At 36.9% G+C, this 20250-nt stretch overlaps 1 protein-coding gene across 3 annotated transcripts in view; it reads right to left on the bottom strand.

Moving 5' to 3' along the window:
- Positions 1-20250, bottom strand: part of NEK11 (NIMA related kinase 11) — a 370526-nt gene that overhangs the window by 92775 nt on the left and 257501 nt on the right. For all 3 annotated transcript variants that reach the window (XM_087894213.1, XM_034403974.3, XM_087894214.1), the window contains one exon: positions 18855-18993. In XM_087894213.1, the coding sequence (XP_087750339.1) occupies positions 18855-18993 (139 nt within the window). The remainder of the gene's footprint in view (positions 1-18854; positions 18994-20250) is intronic.

Raw genomic sequence — 20250 nt, forward strand, 5'->3', positions numbered from 1 at the left:
CTTCCAACAATACGATGAATGGTTGCAGGAACTGGGTGTGGCTAGTCTAGTGAAGAGAAGGACCGGGAGAGATATGATAGCAGTGTTCCAATATTTGAGGGGCTGCCACAGAGAGGAGGGGGTTAAGCTATTTTCCAAAGCATCTGAAGGCCAGACAAGGAATAATGGATGGAACTGGGAAATCCAAAAGAAGGAGAGAATAACAAGAAGATATTAGTAAAATTGATGGTGAAAAAGGGATTAGAGCAGAAGGAAAATATTTTAGAAGATGTGAAAAGGAAATAGGAGAAACAGGAAGATAGCAGGGGGAGAAGAAAAATGGACTAGAATAAGTAGACCTAGAACAAAACAAAAGGGGAAAATAATGAGGGGAGAAAAAGCTAGAAGTCATAGTCAAAATTCAGACGTAAAGATAGATGGAATAAATGATCTAAAAAAAATGTATAGGAGGCAAGCAAAAAAAAAAAAGATTAAAAATTTGGAAAGATGTGGGATAAAGTAGAATGAAAAGAAAAGGAGTGTGATGAAAATACTTTAATAATGTGTAAGAATATTAGAATCATATAACTTGGATAATTGTTTGTATGGTGTAAGAAATAAAAATATTTTTGAATATATGTTAGGAATGTAGTAACATAATGAATATAAGAAATGAAGGATTAGAGAAAATATATACATAAAAAAATGTGATTACTAATGAAAAGCTAGAGAAAGATCATGACTGATACATTGGAATATTGAATAATTAAAAAAAAGGAAAGATCATGTCTTTGGTTATTAGAATGATAGGGGAAAGGGGAAAAGAGGACTAAAATAGAAGTAGAAATATGAGGGAGGAAATAGTAAAAACAGATATTAATATGCTATGAAGTATGATAGAATTATGAGAAGGTTTAGAGTTAAAAGATGACACTGGAAACTATGTGTTAGTAAAATTAAAAATGAAAATGGACTGTAATTATTAAGAATAATATTGTTATGATTATTTATATTGAAATGTATGAAACCCAGGAATCAAACCATTCATGAAATGAGATGTATAAGAATAAAATATATATTTAAAAAATATTGTTTTGGGAACAATTGCTTAGTATTTTGAAACACAGGTATTATCAAGCAAGGAATGCTAATACTTCTCAGTAGAGTGTGATCCTCCACACTCTATAAAAGCATCACAAACTATTAAATACATCTACTGTAATATTAAAATCACAGTTAATCAGTTTAGATTAACATAAAGCACACAATAAAGTCCTCAATTAAATAATAGCTATAGATTTTCCTTGCAGCGTTTGAAAGCTACACGTAGTGATTATCTGTACATAACTTTCACATAGCACTAAATACATAGCACTAAACACATCTATTCCTTTCATGGATCACAGTCTTGTCGTGGCAAAGGGGCTTGTGCAGTGCAATGAAGCTATGAGCTATACCGTGCAGGGCCACCCAAGATGGACAGGTCATAGCAGAAAGCTCTGACAAAACGTGATCCACTGGAAAAAGAAATGGCAACCCACTCCAGTATCTTTGCCATGAAAACCCCATGGGCAGCACCAAAAGGCAAAAAGATATGATGCTGGAAGATGAGCCCCTCAGGTCGGAAGGTGTCCAATATGCTACTGGGGAAGAGCAGAGGGCTAGTACTAGTAGCGCCAGAAAGAGTGAAGAGACTGGGCCAAAGCCAAAAGGACGCTCAGCTGTGGATGTATCTGGTAGTAAAAAGAAAGTCCAATGCTGTAAAGATCTATACTCCATAGGAACCTGGAATGTAAGATCCATGAATCAAGGCAAGCTGGACGTGGTCAAACAAGAGATGACAAGACTGAACATCGACATTTTAGGAATCAGCGAACTAAAATGGACAGGAATGGATGAATTTAATTTGGATGACCATCAGGTATACTACTGCGGGCAAGAATCCCTCAGAAGAAATGGAGTAGCCTTCATAGTCAATAAGAGTAGGAAAAGCAATACTGGGATACAATCCCCAAAATGACAGATGATCTCAGTTCGAATTCAAGGCAAACCATTCAATATCACAGTAGTCCGTCTATGCCCTGATGCTGAAGAGGATGAAATTGACCAGTTCTAAAGCACCTTATAGAATTAACACCAAAAAACGATGTTCTTATCATCATGGGGGATTAGAATACTGAAGTAGGAAGTCAAAAGATAACCGGAATAACAGGCAAGTTTGGTCTTGGAGTACAAATGAGGCAGGGCACAGGCTGGTAGAATTTTGTCAAGAGAATACGATGGTTATAGCAAACACTCTTTTCCAACAACCCAAGAGACGTCTCTATACATGACATCACCAGACGGTCAATACAGAAATCAGATTGACTATGTGCTCTGCAGCCAAAGATGGAGAAGCTCTATACAGTCAGTAAAAACAAGACCAGGAGCTGACTGTGGCTCAGCTCATGATTTTCTTGTGGCAAAATTTAGGCTTAAATTGAAGAAAGTAGTGAAAAGCACTAGGCCATTCAGGTATGAACTAAATCATGCCTTATGAATATACAGTAGAGATGACAAATAGATTTAAGGAATTAGATCTGATAGACAGAGTGCCTGAAGAACTATGGATGGAGGTTCGCAACATTGTACAAGAGGTAGCAACTAAAACCATCCCAAATAAAAAGAAATGCAAGAAAGCAAAATGGCTGTCTGAGGAAGCCTTACAAATAGCTGAGGAAAGAAGGGAAGCGAATGCCTTCTTAAATGAACAGTGCAAAGAAATAGAAGTAAACAATAGAATAGGGAGGACCAGAGATCTCTTCAAAGACTATGCAATAAAAATACTACACTCAATATGCCAGCAAATTTGGAAAACTCAACAGTGGCCACAGGACTGGAAAAGGTCAGTTTACATTCCAATTCCAAAGAAGGGCAATGCCAAAGAATGCTCAAACTACTGCACCATTGCACTCATTTCACATGCTAGCAAAGTTATGCTTAAAATCCTACAAGCTAGGCTTGTAAGCTAGAGTGATAGCACTCTAATGGCAGAAAGTGAAGAGAAACTAAAGAGCCTTCTGATGCGGGTGAAGGAAGAGAGGGCAAAAGTTAGTTTGAAACTCAACATTAAGAAAACTAAGATCATAGCTCCCGGCCCTCTCAATTCCTGGCAAATGGGGAAGAAATGTAGGCAATGACAGACTTTATTTTCCTGGGCTCCAAGATCACCGCTCATGGGGACTACAGTCAGGAAATTAAAAGACACTTGCTCCTGGGGGGGGGAAGCTATGGCAAATATAGACAGCATACTAAAAAGCAGAGACATCACCCTGCCAACAAAAATGTGTATAGTCAAGGCTATGGTTTTCCCAGTTGCAATGTATGGCTGTGAAAGTTGGACCATAAGGAAGGCTGAGCGTCAAAGAATTGAGGCCTTTGAACAATGGTGCTGGAGAAGACTCCTGCGAGTCCCTTGGACTGCAAGGCGATCAAATCAGTCAGTCCTAGAGAAGATCAACCCTGACTGCTCTTTAGAAGGCCAGATCCTGAAGATGAAACTGAAATACTTTGGCCACATAATGAGACAGAAGGACTCACTGGAGAAGAACCTAATGCTGGGAACAATTGAGGGCAAAAGAAGAAGGGGACGGCAGAGAATGAGGTGGCTGGATGGAGTCACTGAAGCAGTTGGCATGAGCTTAAATGGTCTCCGGGGGATGGTAGAGGACAGGAAAGCCTGGAGGAAAGTTGTCCATGGGGTCGCAATGGTTCAGACATGACTTCACAACTATAACAAAAAACACATCTATATTTGACTTCCGGTTTGGCGTCATGGCGAGACAGTCGGGGAAATAGCAGGCTCTGATGAGCACCACGAAAACCCCGGCTGCCAAACTGCTGCCGATGGGTCTTCGGACTGGAACCGTCCTGCAGGGATGGGGAAGGAAGAGGGATGCCTTGGATGACCAAGAGGAACAGGCAAGTTCCTCGGAGGTCAGAGGGAACCTTCTGTGAGGCGGGGGGGCGTGGCTACCATGATGTCTGCCACGAAGCTGGGACAACCAGGTTTAGAGAAGTGCAGGAGGAAAGTGGATTGAAATGGAGCTCTTTGAAGCTGGGTGAGTGACAACCAACCCAGGCTTGTAACAACACTTAGAGCAATATTTTTAACCATAAGACCCCTAGCCATAAAACAGTGGCTGTACAACAAAGGGGCAATGGAAAGTTTAAAATGTAACTTTAAAGAGACAAAGACCTGATAAACAACTAATTTTTGAACAGAACCAATTGGAAAAACTAAATTTTGAGACATGGTGAAAAGACTGGACAGAGTTTTAAAATTTGAGCTGGACTTTAAAAAAGAAGAAGATTTGATATTTTTAAAATTAAAAGAAGAAGAAGAGTAATCAAGTTGGACTGTTATATAATTGAAACAAAACGGATACCTGCAAGACTAATGGAAATTGTGAATTGTAGAGAGACACCTTCTGGTTTAAAAAGGAACATTTTAACTTGTTTTTTGGTATGGAAAATTGTGAACTCTACAGATAATAGCCGTGGGATTTTGTGGAGGAGGTTTTTCTTCTTGTCTGCAGGCAGCTTGACTTTGGTGAAAATAAAGGAAAACTATAACAGAATTCTTATAATTGGAATAACAACAACTTAAAAAACTGGCGCAGGAATAAGAGAAGGATCTGGCACAGGAACAAGAGAAGGAAGAACTTGATACATTTTATCCGTTATAGAAGTAAGAAAAAGAACTAAAATGATACACGGAGGACAAAATTTGAAGACTTTGAAAATGAAATGGAATATATGCTAGCAGGCAAGAACATGAAGAAATAAGGTATACACGGCTGGAAAAAGGAAAAGAAGATTAAAACAATGTGATTAAAAATGGAAAAACAATGTATAGGTGGATAGTAATAATTAAAAGAAGGTTCTTATTGATAAATATGGATGAATAGGAATTTGAGAAGAATATGTTATAGATATATAAAATTGAAATACTGATGGAAATTAGAATATAAGAGAAATAAATTATGTTAAGAGAGATTCATAAATGCATACAAAGATGTGTTTGAAGTAAGAACTATGTCTCAATGTTAAATTGTCATTAAAAAGATAATGATAATATGATTAACTGGGAATAAGTAATGTATAGATCAGCGGTTCTCAACCTGGAGGTCGCGACCCCTTTGGGGGTCGAACAGTCATTTCACAGGGGTCACCAAAGCCCTCTCTCGCCCCCCCACACCTTCACTCACCCTCACTCTCTGCTCTGTTGGATCGCCGGCCGTTCGCTTATCCTGCCCACTCCCAATCTATTGCTGCCTCCTGAGTCCCAGCTGATGGCTAGAGGAAAAAAAAACTGTTTAAATTCTTGCCGCAGGGCTTCAAAGCCCACCCCTTGCCCCGCCCCTCCGCACCACTATTTATTGCCAATAAATAGTGGTGGGCGAGGGGCAGGCAAGCCAGCAATTTAACAAACGGTTCGGTGTTTTTTTGTAATTTTATTGGCCCGCGGAGCTTCAGCATAGACTAATTAGCCCTTGATTAGATCGGCTCCCAACTCTCAGCTGATTTGCTCTCAGCTGTTTTGCTCAGGGCTTTGCTGCTTGCTGGAGCAGATTTTTTTCCCCCTAGCTATGCTGAAAAACGAAACTGAAAGTAAAGCAGGCTGTTGGCTTTGCTGCAACGTTGGAAAATTAGGCAGGCAGATTTCTTTTCTTTTTCCTCACCAAAAAGGTAGGTGCAAACAATGGGAAATTTAGGGAAAAAGAGGAAAGTTCAAGATTTTAAAACACAAAAGAAAAAAACCTCCCTAGTTAAATAAACTAAATTCCCTAGTTAAATAAATTCCCTAGTTAAATAAACTAGGGAATTGTAATAATTGAGATACTATTAATTGTATATTGTGTTGAAAGCAGAAATGGTTAAGTTGTGGTTTGGAGGAATATATGGGGGAAATTATTTGGTTTATAATTATTGGTAAATATAATTAATTGATTTGTAAGAAATTGGATTGCATGGAAATAATTGGAATATTCATGTTCATATTGATTAATATACAAAAAAGGTAGTTATATAACTAATTGATTTATATTAAAATGTTGATTTTATATTAAACAACTGTAATATTACATAATTAACCAATGTGAGGATGGATATAAAAATAGATGACAATGGGAAGCAGTATAATTTAAAATAGAAGGGAAAAATTGAATTTGATTAAGATTAGAGATGAGGATGAAGGGTAATATTGGTTTTTTACAAAAATAGATGAAGAATAAATATGGCAAAAAGGAAATATAGAAATTGTAAATTTAATTGAAATGACTAAACACTGTTTAACCGGCTAAATACTCTGTTCAAAGAAAATGCATTGTATATTTGTATGTGTGTTTCTAATTATTGTTATTTATTCATATTTGTTCTCTTTTATTCTTTAAAGTTTAACAATTCATTCTTTATCTTAATATCTTTATATTTGTTTGGGGTTGGCTTTCTTCCCTTTCATCTTTTTTATTGTACAGCAATCTTTCTCCTCAAACCTACCACCTCTGTCTTTTCTTTCCTTCTTACTTTCTCTTCCCCCCCTTCTTCTTCTCCCTGCTTCCTCTTCCTTTCTCCTTCTCCTCCTCTCTTCCTCCCTCTCTTACCCTCACTCCTACTCTAATTTCCCTTCCCTTCCTTCATCCCTCTCTATTGCTGTATTCTTTTATGCATATGGACTACTCAGAGGGCTGAAAAAGTTATTTCTGACTGGTCCTCACACTTTTGACCAGTCCTCGAATTTACGACTGTCCTCACATTTTACGTTTTTGCCCTATCTTGTCACCATGGTGAAGAGAAGCAGTTGTGAAATGAGTAACATGGTTGTTAAGAATGCTGCACAGGCATAAATGTGAGGATGGTCATACGTGTGAGGACCAGTCAAAAGTGCGAGGACCTGTCAGAAATGACTTTTTTCAGCCCTCTGAGTAGTCCCTATATACATAGCCATGGCCACCCGGTCACATGACCAGCTAGCCACACCCACCCAATCACATGACCTCCAAGCCACGCCCACCAAATAAGCCACGCCTACAGAACCAGTAGTAAAAAAATTTAGAACCCACCTCTGGTTGGGGGTCACCACAAAATGAGGAACTGTATTAAAGGGTCGCGGCATTAGGAAGGTTGAGAACCACTGGTATAGATGGATGGTAACAACAAAAAGAAGATTATGCTGGGATTAACAGTAAAATTAAGATGATTATGCTGGGATTAACAGCAAAAAAACAAAAATGATTATGCTGGATATGACAGCAAAAATAAGGAGGATTATGCTGGGATTAACAGTAAAAATGAAATGATTATGCTGGGTTTAACAACAAAAACAAAGATGGTTATGCTGGGATTAACAGTAAAAATAAAATGATTATGCTGGGATTAACAGTAAAATTAAAATGATTATGCTGGGAAACAACAAAAAACAGCAAAAAAACAAAAATGATTATGCTGGGTATGACAGCAAAAACAAAGATGATTATGCTGGGATTAACAGTAAAAATAAAATGATTATGCTTCGATTAACAGTAAAATTAAGATGATTATGCTGGGATTAACAGCAAAAAACAAAAATGATTATGCTGGGTATGACAGCAAAAACAAGGAGGGTTATGTTGGGATTAACAGTAAAAATGAAATGATTATGCTGGTTAAACAGTAAAAATAAAGATGAATATGCTGGGATTAACAGTAAAAGATGATGATGAAGATGAAGATGATGTGTTGGGATAAACAGTTAAAATAAAGATGATTGTGCTAGGATTAGCAGTAAAAATAAGATGATTATGTTGGGATTAATAATTAAAATTAGGATGATAATGTTAGGATAAACAGCAATGAAGATGATTATATTGAGAGCAACAGTGAAAATATTGTTTAAATGCTTATAACAACTGTAATGATTTATACTTTTAAAATACATTCAACTAAGTAAAAAAATGAAATGATATTTGGTTAGGATTTAAAGATTTAAGTAATGGGTTTTTGGGATAATGGCATTGTTAAATAGACAGAATTTAGGGAAATAATTGAGTAAAATATTGTTGTGTTAATTAAGAATTAAGATTTGTTAGTGAATTTGTACCAATTTATGACTGGATCAATGCTTCGTTTTGAAAAGATGTATTTTATGTTTATGTTTTAAAAAATAAAAAAAATAAATAAAACCATATGTATATTTCATAAAGAGATCATTATAACGCAATAGACTAGGACAGAGGTGGGTACACTGCTTTCACAAGTTGTTGCAGTTCTTGGTGGTTTCTAGAGCCTTTTCTAATTATGCCTAAGTATTTGCTTTCCAAATATTTTGATAAAGGAAACACAAAGTGTATGTTTTTTGTCCTAAACCAATTTAAAAACAAAGTAGGCTCCAAACTCCTATGCCAGAAAATTCTGATAATGTCAACTCTTTTTATGTTCGTGATGCAGCCCTTTCCACTTTGCATAATTACCCAACTTTCTGCAACTCTCAGAAGACCCCAAAAGTTAAACGTGGTCCCAACAAGCAAAAATTGTTTACTTCTGTCATATTCAATAGAAAGTTTTAAAACAGGACACAATGTCAGTTAAATGTATCCCTAGCAAAATATCTTAAGACTTTCCCTAGCTTTCAACAAAGTTTCTTCACAGCCGATAGAATTTTCTTTCTACTGTTTAATAAATGCCAAAGAAGTTGCAATTCAGGCATTGAAGCAATAGATATAGTATGCACTAGTTAACTTTCTTTTTTCTTTTTAATTTTAAAAACAAACTTTATTAGATTTAAAAAACAAAAAATAAAATTGTATAAAACATTCACAACCTTAAAATACAATCAACAATATCAACAAACAACAAATAAGGTATATATAATGTATATAAATACACATATATACAAGAACTTATTTTCCCTTTTTTCCCCTTAATGACGGTGTATAATTATTACTTTAAATTTCTTACTAAGTTTTGACTTTACCTTCTTTTCCATTGATTTATCCACTCATACCAACTGTCCCATATCTTAAAATACTGAGAGCCTTCCTTATCTTTCAATTTCAATGTTAGTCTATCCATTTCTGCACATGTGTAAATTTTTTGAATTATTTGCTGCTCCGTTGGCAATTGATCTGTTTTCCAGACTTGTGCTAGAGCTAACCTAGCTGCTGTAATTATATGTAATATTAGGTACTTTTTTTCCTTTCTAATGTTTTGTTTAAGCATTCCTAACAAAAAAAAAATTCTGGTTTTAGCTCAATATCCTCTGCAATTATTTCTGATATCCAAATTTTAATTTTTATCCAATATTTTTTAATTTTTGGGCAAAGCCACCAGACATGAAAGAAAGTTCTCTGTGCTTGCTTGCATTTCCAGCACATTGGATTAAGGTTTGCATACATCCTTGCCAATCTCGCAGGGGCCAGATACCATCTGTACCACATCTTGTAGTGGTTCTCCTTATATGCTACAGATTTTGTTATTCTATAGTTGGTTTCCCATACCCTTTCCCATTCTTCTAATTGTATATTTTTGCCAATGTTCCTTGCCCAAGCTATCATTTGTCCTTTAACTAAATTTTCTACTAGGTCAAATTCTAATAAGTATTTGTATATCTTTGAAATCAAATTTCCATCCTTAGTTCCTAATAATTTATCTAGTCGGTTGGGATTTATGTCGATTCCTCCTTCCTTATTGTCTTTATTGTATCTAGTTTGTATTTGTAGGTAGGGCCACCAATCTATTTCTATGCCTTGTTCCCTGAGTTCCTGCCGTGTTTTTAATCTTCCTTGGGGGGTCCAGTAATTCTTTGTATCTTATTAATTTATGGGGGGTTAGTGTGTTGGGGTGCATTGCTGCCTCCAATGCAGATATCCAGCCAGGAACCTTCATATAATGTTTGTTTTTAATTTCGAACCAGATGCCAATCAGTGAATTTCTTATTATGTGATTTTTAAAATGTTTATAGGTTTTGTTCCCGGCGTTCCACAAGAAGGCGTGCCACCCCTTTAACAAATTGTGGCCTTCTAATTTTAATAGTCTATAATTCTCCAAATTGACCCACTCCTTAATCCATGATAGGCTCGCTGCCTTATAATATCTTTCCCACGCTAGTAAACCAAAGCCCCCTCTAGATCTATCATCCTGTAATATATTTAAATTTATTCTTGGTTTTTTCCCCTCCCATATGAATTTTGATGTTATTTTATTCAAATTTATAAAAAAGTTTTTCTCTAATTTAACTGGAATAGTTTGAAATAAGTACAGGAGCCTCGGGAGTATATTCATCTTAATCGCCCCAATTCTTCCTAACAATGATAACTTTAGTTTCCCCCATCTTTCTAAATCATTTTTAATTTGTTGTACTAACTCTCCATAATTATTTTCTTTTATAGCCACATTCCTAGTTGTCAGATTAATACCTAAATATTTTATCCTCTTCACTATTTGCAATCCTGATTGTTTTTCTAACTATTCTATTTGTTTTGCTGTTAAATTTTTAGTTAATATTTTGGTCTTATCCTTATTGACTTTTAAACCTGCCACCCTACCAAATTTCTCTATTTCCTCTGTTAATCTTATTTCCGTTTCTAATGGATCCTCTATGAAGAATACAAGGTCATCAGCAAACGCTTGGACCTTGTATTCTTCTCCTTTAACCTTGAGTCCTTTTATATTTTTATTGAGTCTAATTCTTCTAAGTAGGTTTTCTAGCGTTAAAATAAAGAGTAGTGGAGAAAGTGGACACCCTTGTCGTACTCCTCTACTTATTTCAAAACAATTTGTTAGTTCCCCATTTACTAGTATCCTTGCTCTCTGCTTTGTGTATATTGAATCTATCATCTTTTCGAATTTCTCCCCAAATTTCATATTCTTTATTTGTTGTGTCATGAATCTCCAATTGACCCAATCAAACACCTTTTGTGCATCCAGGAAGATCAGGGCTACCTGTTTCTCTGGATGCACCTCATAGTATTCTATCACATTAATCACTGTCCTTATGTTGTTTTTGATTTGTCTTGCTGGCAGGAATCCGTTCTGGTCTGAGTGTATTCTGTGATTTAATATTGTCTTTAATCTGTTTGCCATCAAATTCATAAAAATCTTGTAATCGGAATTTAGTAAAGAAATCGGCCTATAGTTTTTTATTTGTGTTGTTTCTGCCCCCTCCTTCGGGATTAACGAGATGTATGCCTCCCTCCAAAATTCTGTAGCTTTGCCTTTTTCAATGCCTCATTGTAGACCTCTAATAGTATCCAATTTAGTGATTCCCCTAATCCTTTATATAATTCCACTGGTAGCCCATCCGTTCCCGGGGTTTTATTGTTTTTTTGTTTCCTAATTGTTGCCTGTAGTTCCTCTATAGTAATCTCTCTATTGAGTATCTCTTCCTCTTCTTCCGTTACTACTGGCATTCTCTCCTCTTTTAAATATTGATCTATTTCTTCTCTTGGGACCTTATCCTGTGTGTACAAATCTTGAAAGAATTGGGTTACTATCTCTTTCTTCTTTTCTAAGTTCTGACATAGTTTACCATCCTTATCCTGCAGTTGATGAATTGTTCGTTTCTCTCTTTCTTTTCTTAATTTGTAAGCCATCCATCTCCCTGGTTTGTTTGCGTGTTCAAATTGATTTTGTTTTTAAAATTTCATTGTGTTGACATATTTTTCTTGCTCGAATAGATTCAATTTGTGTTTAGCTGCCATCCAATTGGTTCTTATTTGTTCATCCCCTGGCCTTTCCTGTAATTTCCCTTCCCAATTTTTGATCTCTTCTCAAATTTTATTATATTCATTTTCCTTCTCCTTTCTCCGTTTACTATTGTAGGCTATTGTTAGGCCTTTAATGTAAGCCTTTGTTGTATCCCACAGGTTTTGGAGGGATGTCTGATGTTTATTATTATCTTTAACAAAACCCTTCAATTCTTTTTCTATCCTTTCAGTATACTCCTTTTCTTTCATTATCTGCACATTCATTATCCATCTGTTCCTTTTCTTTCTTTGCCCTCTCCATTCTATTATTATTGGGTTATGATCAGTCCAATCATTAGTCACAATCTCTACTGCTTCTATCTCCTGTATTAAACTTTTTGTAGTCCATGCCATGTCTATCCTTGGCCAGGAATTACGGGGATTAGAATAATATGTGTACCTTTCCTCTTCTGGGTTATATAGTCTCCATATATCTACTAAATTTAGTTCTTCTGTTAAATTAAAAAATGTTTTTGGCAGCAAATTTTTCTTTTTTTTATTGATCTGATCACTCTTATAATCCTTTTTTGAATCCACAATTGCATTGAGATCTCCCAACAGACAAACATTTTCTATATTTTGTTCTATAATCTTTTCATGCAGTTTTCGATAAAATTCTTTTTGTTCACTATTTGGCACATATACAACCACTAATAACACACTTTTACTTTTGACTTTTACTTCAATCATCAAAATTCTTCCTATCTTATCTGCATATTTTAAATTACTTTCTATCTCTTCATTAACAAAAACTGCTATTCCTCTTTTCTTCTCATCTGCTAAGGATACAAATAATTTCCCTAATTTTTTACATTGTAAGAATTTTTCATCCTGTTTTCTTATATGGGTTTCTTGAAGGTATACGATGTCTATTTTTTGTTTAATTAACTTCCTAAATATTTGATTTCTTTTAACTGGGGAGTTAAGTCCATTTATATTTAATGATATAATTTTAAGGTTCTGGTCTATTCTTTAAGATTGGTCTTTTCCTTTTTTGTTCCTTTACTTCCTGTCTTTTTTCTTAGCCTGGTTTTGTGCTCTTGTCGTTACTCCTTCTTCTTCTCGAATTTCTCCTTCTTCTTCTTTTTCTTTTTCTTTAATACTCTCTTCACACAGTGTTTCTTGGTCTTCTCGTCTTTGCTTTGACTTGCTTCTCTTTTCCAATTCTTCTCTTCTGCTGTTTGTTCTTTCTAATTCTATCACCTGGTCATGTAGGGTTTGGGCCTTCTCTAAAGAATCAACTTTTATCTTCTTCCCCTGCCACGTAACCAACACTCCCTCCGGTATTATCCATCGGAATAATATCTGTTTTCTATTTAGTAATGCTGTGAGGAATCCATAGCCCTTTCTCCATTCTCTAATTCTTTTTGGTATTTGTTTTAATGTTATGAATTCTTTCTGTTTATAGTACATTGGTTCTTCTTTTGTTATTCTAAAGACAATGTCTCTGACTTTCCTCCGCACAAAACATACATGGACCTCCCTTGGCAGTTTGTGTTGTCTCGCGTAATTCATATGTACTGTAAATACTTCGTCCAATTCATTGATAATCTCGTCTTTATCTCGTTGTAGAGCTTCTGCGATCATTTCAGCCAGTGGTTCTCAACCTTCCTAATGCCGCGACCCTTTAATATAGTTCCTCATGTTGTGGTGACCCCTAACCAGGGGTGGGTTCTAAATTTTTTTACTACCGGTTCTGTGGGCGTGGCTTATTTTGTGGGCATGGCTTGGAGTCATGTGACCGGCTGGGCCTGGCTAGCTGGTCATGTGACCGGGTGGCCATGGCTATGTGTATAGGGACTACTCAGAGGGCTGAAAAAAGTCATTTCTGACAGGTCCTCGCACTTTTGACTGGTCCTCACACTTATGACCATCCTCACATTTATGCCTGTGCAGCATTCTTAACAACCATGTCACTCATTTCACAACTGCTTCTCTTCAACATGGTGATAAGATAAGGCAAAAAATGTAAAATGTGAGGACAATCGTAAATTCGAGGACTGGTCAAAAGTGCGAGGACCAGTCAAAAATAACTTTTTCAGCCCTCTGAATAGTCCATATGCACAAAAGGACTACCCAGAGGGCTGAAAAAAGTGATTTCTGACAGGTCCTCACACTTTTGACCGGTCTTCGCAGTTATGACTGGTCATCATTTATGTCCATTGTAGCATTCTTAACAACCGTGTCACTCATTTCACAACTGCTTCTCTTCACCATGGTGACAAGAACGTAAGGGCAAAAACGTAAATTGTGAGGACAGTCGTAAGTTTGAGGACTGGTCAAAAGTGCGAGGACCAGTCAAAAATAACTTTTTCAGCCCTCTGAGTAGTCCATATGCATAAAAGAATACAGCAATAGAGAGGGATGAAGGAAGGGAAGGGAAATTAGAGTAGGAGTGAGGGTAAGAAACGGAGGAAGAGAGGAGGAGAAGGAGAAAGGAAGAGGAAGCAGGGAGAAGAAGAAGGGGGGGAAGAGAAAGTAAGAAGGAAAGAAAAGACAGAGGTGGTAGGTTTGAGGAGAAAGATTGCTGTACAATAAAAAAGATGAAAGTGAAGAAAGCCAACCCCAAACAAATATAAAGATATTAAGATAAAGAATGAATTGTTAAACTTTAAAGAACAAAAGAGAACAAATATGAATAAATAGCAATAATTAGAAACACACATACAAACATACAACGTATTTTCTTTGAACAGAGTATTTGGCCGGTTCACAAATTTAAACAGTTGTAGGAGGTTAGCACCCACCCCTTTCCTAGAAGAATGAAATATTTTGGGAAATATTAAAAAGGCAGAATATTATATTTCCCTGGATGAGAAATGGAGAAGCATATTTTACAGACAAAGCAGCTCCCACCTTCCTGCCCCCAACCCTTTGTTAATGGGCCAGAGGCAGAAAGTCAATCCTTTGTCAAAGGACATTTGCAACACAATAGCAACAGAAACTAACACAATGGGCCCCATCTAGCAACAGAAACTCACCACACGTGACCTGGGAAGCGTGTGACCTGGGAAGCACATGTGACCATCAGCCAGCAAGGCTAGCTAAGACCCCCACCCCCTGAGAGTCTGACAACCAATCAGGATACTCTTTCGGGCCCCCAAGAAATGCAAAGCCAGAGAGAGCATAAAAACCCAAGGATTTACTGTATCTGCCCCTTTTCTGTTCAGGAACTCAAGCCATGTGATCATGCCCACCATTAAACCATCTTTCCAAGCAGTCTCCATGTTTCCATGTCTTTTTCCCCACTTGGAGCAGAACCCAGAAGGATATTTCTTCCAACACAGTGTTTAGTCATTTCAATTAAATTTACAATTTCTATATTTCCTTTTTATCATATTTATTCCTCATCTATTTTTTAAAAAAACCAATATTACCCTTCATCCTCATCTCTAATCTTAATCAAATTCAATTTTTTCCTTCTATTCTATATTATACCCCTTCGCATTATCATCTATTTTTATATCCATCCTCACATTTGTAATTATGTAATACAGTTGTTTAATACAAGTTCAACATTTTAATATAAATCAATTAGTTATATAACTATCTTTTTTGTATATTAATCAATATGAACATGAATATTCCAATTATTTCCATGCAATCCAATTTCTTACAAATCAATTAGTTATATTTACCAATAATAATAAACCAAATAATTTCCCCCATATATTCCTCCAAACCACAACTTAACCATTGCTGCCTTCAACACAATATACAATTAATAGTATCTCAATTATTACAATTCCCTAGTTAAATAGAGCTTTTTTTCTTTTGTGTTTTAAAATCTTGAACCTCCTCTTTTGCCCTAAATTTCCCATTGTTTGCAGTTTTGCACCTACCTTTTTTGGTGAGGAAAAAGAAAAAGAAATCTCTCTCTGCCTCATTTTGTCACGTTGCAGCAAAGACCCTGCTTTACTTTCAGTTTCACTTTTTCAGCATAGCTAGGGGGAAAAAAAATCTGCTCCAGGAATTTACTTCTTTGCAGCTAGCTAGCAACAGAGCCCTCCACAAAACAGCTGAGAGCAAATCAGCTGAGAGTCAGGAGGCTGATCAAATCAACTTATGGTAATTAATCTATGCTGAAGCTGAAAGGGGCTGTTTTTTCTATTTTTGCAGGCACCGCTCTATTCATTTGTTTTCTTTTAACACTGATCAGCTGTAGGGTGGCCCTTTGAAGCCCCGCGGCAAGAATTTAAAGTTTTTTTCCCTCTAGCCATCAGCTAGGACTCCGGAGGCAGCAATAGATTGGGAGTGGGCGGGGTAAGCGATCGGCCACCGGCGATCCAACAGAGGCAGAGGGTGAGGGTGAGTGAAGGTGTGTGGGGGGGCGAGAGAGGGCTTTGGTGATCCCTGTGAAATGGCCATTTGACTCCCAAAGGGGTCGCGATCCCCAGGTTGAGAACCGCTGATTTCAGCCATTATTAGAGTTAGGTCCTCATCTCTTTCTTCTCTCACATTTTGGAACCTTAGATAGAATGCCGCTCTCTCCATTTCTAACTGTGCCACCATATTCTCAAGATCTTTATTGAGGCCAGTCATTTTCTCATCCAAGAGTTCTAGCTTCTCTTCCGTTTGTTCGGTTTTTTTTTTCTATGGCCGTAATCCTTTGATCATTTTTTTGTATTATCTCTTGAATAGAGTCCATTTTTTCATCCAATTTTTGTATATCTTCTTTGACTGACATTTTGACTTCGTCCAGATCTCTCCTAGCTTCCTCATGGTTTTTAGACAAACACATTTTTAACATAGTCTCTTGTATTGTTGCTAGTGTAGCCTGGACAGTCTGCATACTCATGGTGGGAGTTTGTTTGTCAGTCGAAAACATTCCCTTCTAGGGTCTTTTGTGTTACTGGGGAGGCTGTTAATCCAATTGGTGTTGAAGTGACCTTCTTTCCTGTTTTTACTGTGGTTACTGTGGTGGAAGTCATTTCCTTCAAAATTTTGTATTGTTTTTCTAGGATTCTGTCTATTCTTCCCCAAATCAGCATTCGCTTCTAGCTCAGTTTTGTGAGCTACTATTTCTAATATTCTTAAATAGGTCTAAGTATATTCTATTGTTTAAATATGAAATCTCAATCTATGAGTTACAGATTGTATTTTAACTAGGGTATTATTGTATATCACTCTAATTGATTCTCACACAAATTATATAATAAAAATCCTTCTCCTTTTAAATAGACTATAAATAGTATAAAATGTTATAAATGCTATAAATACTTTAAGATTATGCTAACTTGTACTATAGTATATTATCTCTAAACAAATTCGTTAATTAATTTTCTACCTAGCTTAATATTGATAAAATCTTAATCAAAACATATATGAGAAAGCAACAGACCAAATATTATAGCATCTAAATAGTACTAAACAATTGATTAACATTTAAATTGATTGTCTTACAAGTGGTTATTGGTCTATATTTAATGCTAATTTATAGTTATTATGAATATTAAATAGTTAGATAAATAGATAGATAAATTATTAAACAATTGTTAAATAGTAGTAATTGATATGTAAATTAATGAATATGTAAATAGTTATTATATATAAAATAAAATATATAAGCTAAATATAAGAAAAACTACAGGGATTTTTTTTTCAAGAATTAATCAATGTAATATTCCACTGTAATTAACTCTAGTCCTTCTCTGGCAACTCTCCAACACCAACCGTTATAAATCCAAATGAGATAGTCTTCTTTATAATGTCAGAGGAAAGCAGAAGCCAAAAATGGAGTTCAAAGACTTTTACCCTCACTATCCAAAATGGCGATTTTAATCCTGCAACTTTTGCTCTTGTCCTTCTTTTTTGTTGCCTATATGGTCCTTCTCCGTCCATACAGTGCAGTTTTATTAAAAAGAAAACCAACATCCTGTTCCAAATCGCTTCTCTTCTCTTCTCCCAACTTCAAATCATACGCTCTTTCAATCGTTCTTTTCTATTCCTCCATATTGTATCCAACAGGACAGGTTTTGCTGCGTCACTTCGCTCTCCTCGCTGTTTGCCGTCTGCACCTTTCTGAGTCTCCCTTTCTTTCCGCTGCTCCTCCGGACTCTTAGTCATCAACTCTTCACAGTTATTATCTGTAGCGCTTTTCTAACGTTTAATTTCCTGCTCGCACTACCAATCTTCACCCCGTGCTCACTCTTTTGCTTCCCGATTTAGCACTTGGGATGTTAGATCTCTGGTACGGCCATGTCGGCCGTCTTCTTCCGTGTTCGGAATAAGGGTTCTTCTTGGCGCGGCGGGAGACCGCACCTCTCCTCACCAGCTCCGCCGAAGTCACCCTCTCTCTACCGGTCTACCCAAGACTGATATTTCCCTGTAACGGGCACCGTAACACTGGAAATTCGACACGGGATAAGGAGCTCTCCTTCCTCGTGTCGCCTCGATCCACGCCTCAACCGGAAGTCCCCACACTAGTTAACTTTCATCGGCTGTTTCAAGTTCCAAGTAATGCATCCATCACATATGGAACTCCGAGGCATTCCTTTTCTCAAAGAACAAATTTATTTAGATATTCCATCTTGGCACTAACTGGTGAAAAGCCAGTACTGAAGTTCCTGGGCTTTTCACTCCAATATAAGTTTTAGTTTCTCAAGTTTCCAAAACAAACTGTCACATTGTCCAACCAAGATGGGAGCTGGTTGCTTAGCGACCTCTCTCTTCCTTCTCCGGTCAGCCAGCTGTTGGAATGTGCCTGGCTCATTGGTTAGCTATGATGTTTTGACTGAAGGCTCCATCCTCCTTCTGCTCCAAACTGTGTCAAACTGAATTCATGTCAGGATACCCAAGAATACAAACAATCCCACACCCCAATCAAATTCCGGCTGGACAGGCTGAATCCTTTCTAGACAGTTATAAACCAGAAATCTATGGGTATCCTATTGCTCTTTGATGGATTGATTGTTTCAGACCTCCAGCACTATGAAAATATTCTCAATATAACACATAAAATTAATTATTTCTCATAGAAAATGCATATGGACTCTAGTCATTTTAGAACAATTGTTTCATTTTTCTTAAATAATTAAGTTTGACTTCTTAGTTGCATCTCATAATATTTTAATGAGACAGGGAAATGATAATATATACTTTTATAATTCTTACCATGCTCTGCTGGATTAGGTTCATGAAGTCTGCCTACTGTATCATTGTCCCTTTGGTTACTACATCCTATGGAAAAATAGTCCAATGCAGTGACAGACTGGGATTTATTGAGGTGTTCTGAATTGTGCTGATCAGATTCCTTATTTGAAGCAATTAAAAAAAGGACAAAAGTAGGATCATAATTCAGCCATAAATTACTGAATATATTCTGACTAGAACCAATGGGATTTTCTATGAAGAATGGCTTTAAAAATATTCTTATGAGTTTTTAAAACACATAAAACTAATGGAACCCCCAAACCAGCAAAACTACCTATGTCATATCAAATCATGTTATTGGAATTGGATTAATATAGTATTTTCTTACGGACATCTTAGAAGAAAATGAGAATTTTTATAGGAGGAAGCACAGTTTTGGGAAAACTAAATTAGTATAATTAACAAATAAATAATATTTAGCCACATATGATAGCTTTCATTTGTGCAGCAAATAAATTATAGATAAAGTGATTCTCAAAATAATTTAGAATAAATATTGGTTTTGTTATATTCATTAAATTGAGCTATAATATGTTTATGTTTTGTTTATGTTTATGTTTTATTAGATTTATATACCGCCCTACTCCCGAAGGACTCCGGGCAGTGAACAGGCACAAAATAAAATACATAAATACAAAAGTTAAGAACATAATTAAAACCAGATTAAATAATTTAGCCCGAGACAATTAAAAATCCCAATAATTTAAAATGGATTAAAATTTTGATTTAAAAGAATTTTAAAACACGGGAGAAGATTAGGCCAGGCCGGCTTGCTGGAATAGCAGAGTCTTAAGAGCATGGCGGAAAGTGCGCAGATCCGGGATCCTCCGTATCTCTGGGGGGAGCTCGTTCCAGATAGTGGGTGCCCCCACAGAGAAGGCCCTCTCCCTGGGGGCCACCAGTCGACATTGTTTAGCTGACGGCACCCGGAGGAGCCCCTCTCTATGAGAGCGTACCGGCTGGTGGGAGGCTGCTTGTGGTAGTAGGTGGTCCCGTAAATAACCAGGTCCTAAGCCATGGAGCGCTCTAAAGGTGGTAACCAAAACCTTGAAGCGCACCCGGAAGACCACCGGGAGCCAGTGCAGCTCACGCAGGAGAGGTGTCACACGGGAGCACCATGTTGATCCCATAACCACCCGCGCGGCCGCACTCTGCGCCAGTTGGAGCCTCCGGGTGCTCCTCAAGGGGAGCCCCATGTAGAGAGCATTACAGTAGTCCAGGCGGGAAGTGACGAGGGCATGAGTGACTGTGTGTAGGGAGTCCCGATCCAGAAAAGGACGCAACTGGCGAATCAGGTGAACCTGATGAAAAATCCTCCTGGTCACGGCCATCAAGTGCTCTTCTAAAGACAGCCGTG

Source organism: Pantherophis guttatus, chromosome 4 (genome assembly GCF_059756535.1).
Source record: "Pantherophis guttatus breed Tessera chromosome 4, ASM5975653v1, whole genome shotgun sequence".
Taxonomy (NCBI): Eukaryota; Metazoa; Chordata; class Lepidosauria; order Squamata; family Colubridae; genus Pantherophis; species Pantherophis guttatus.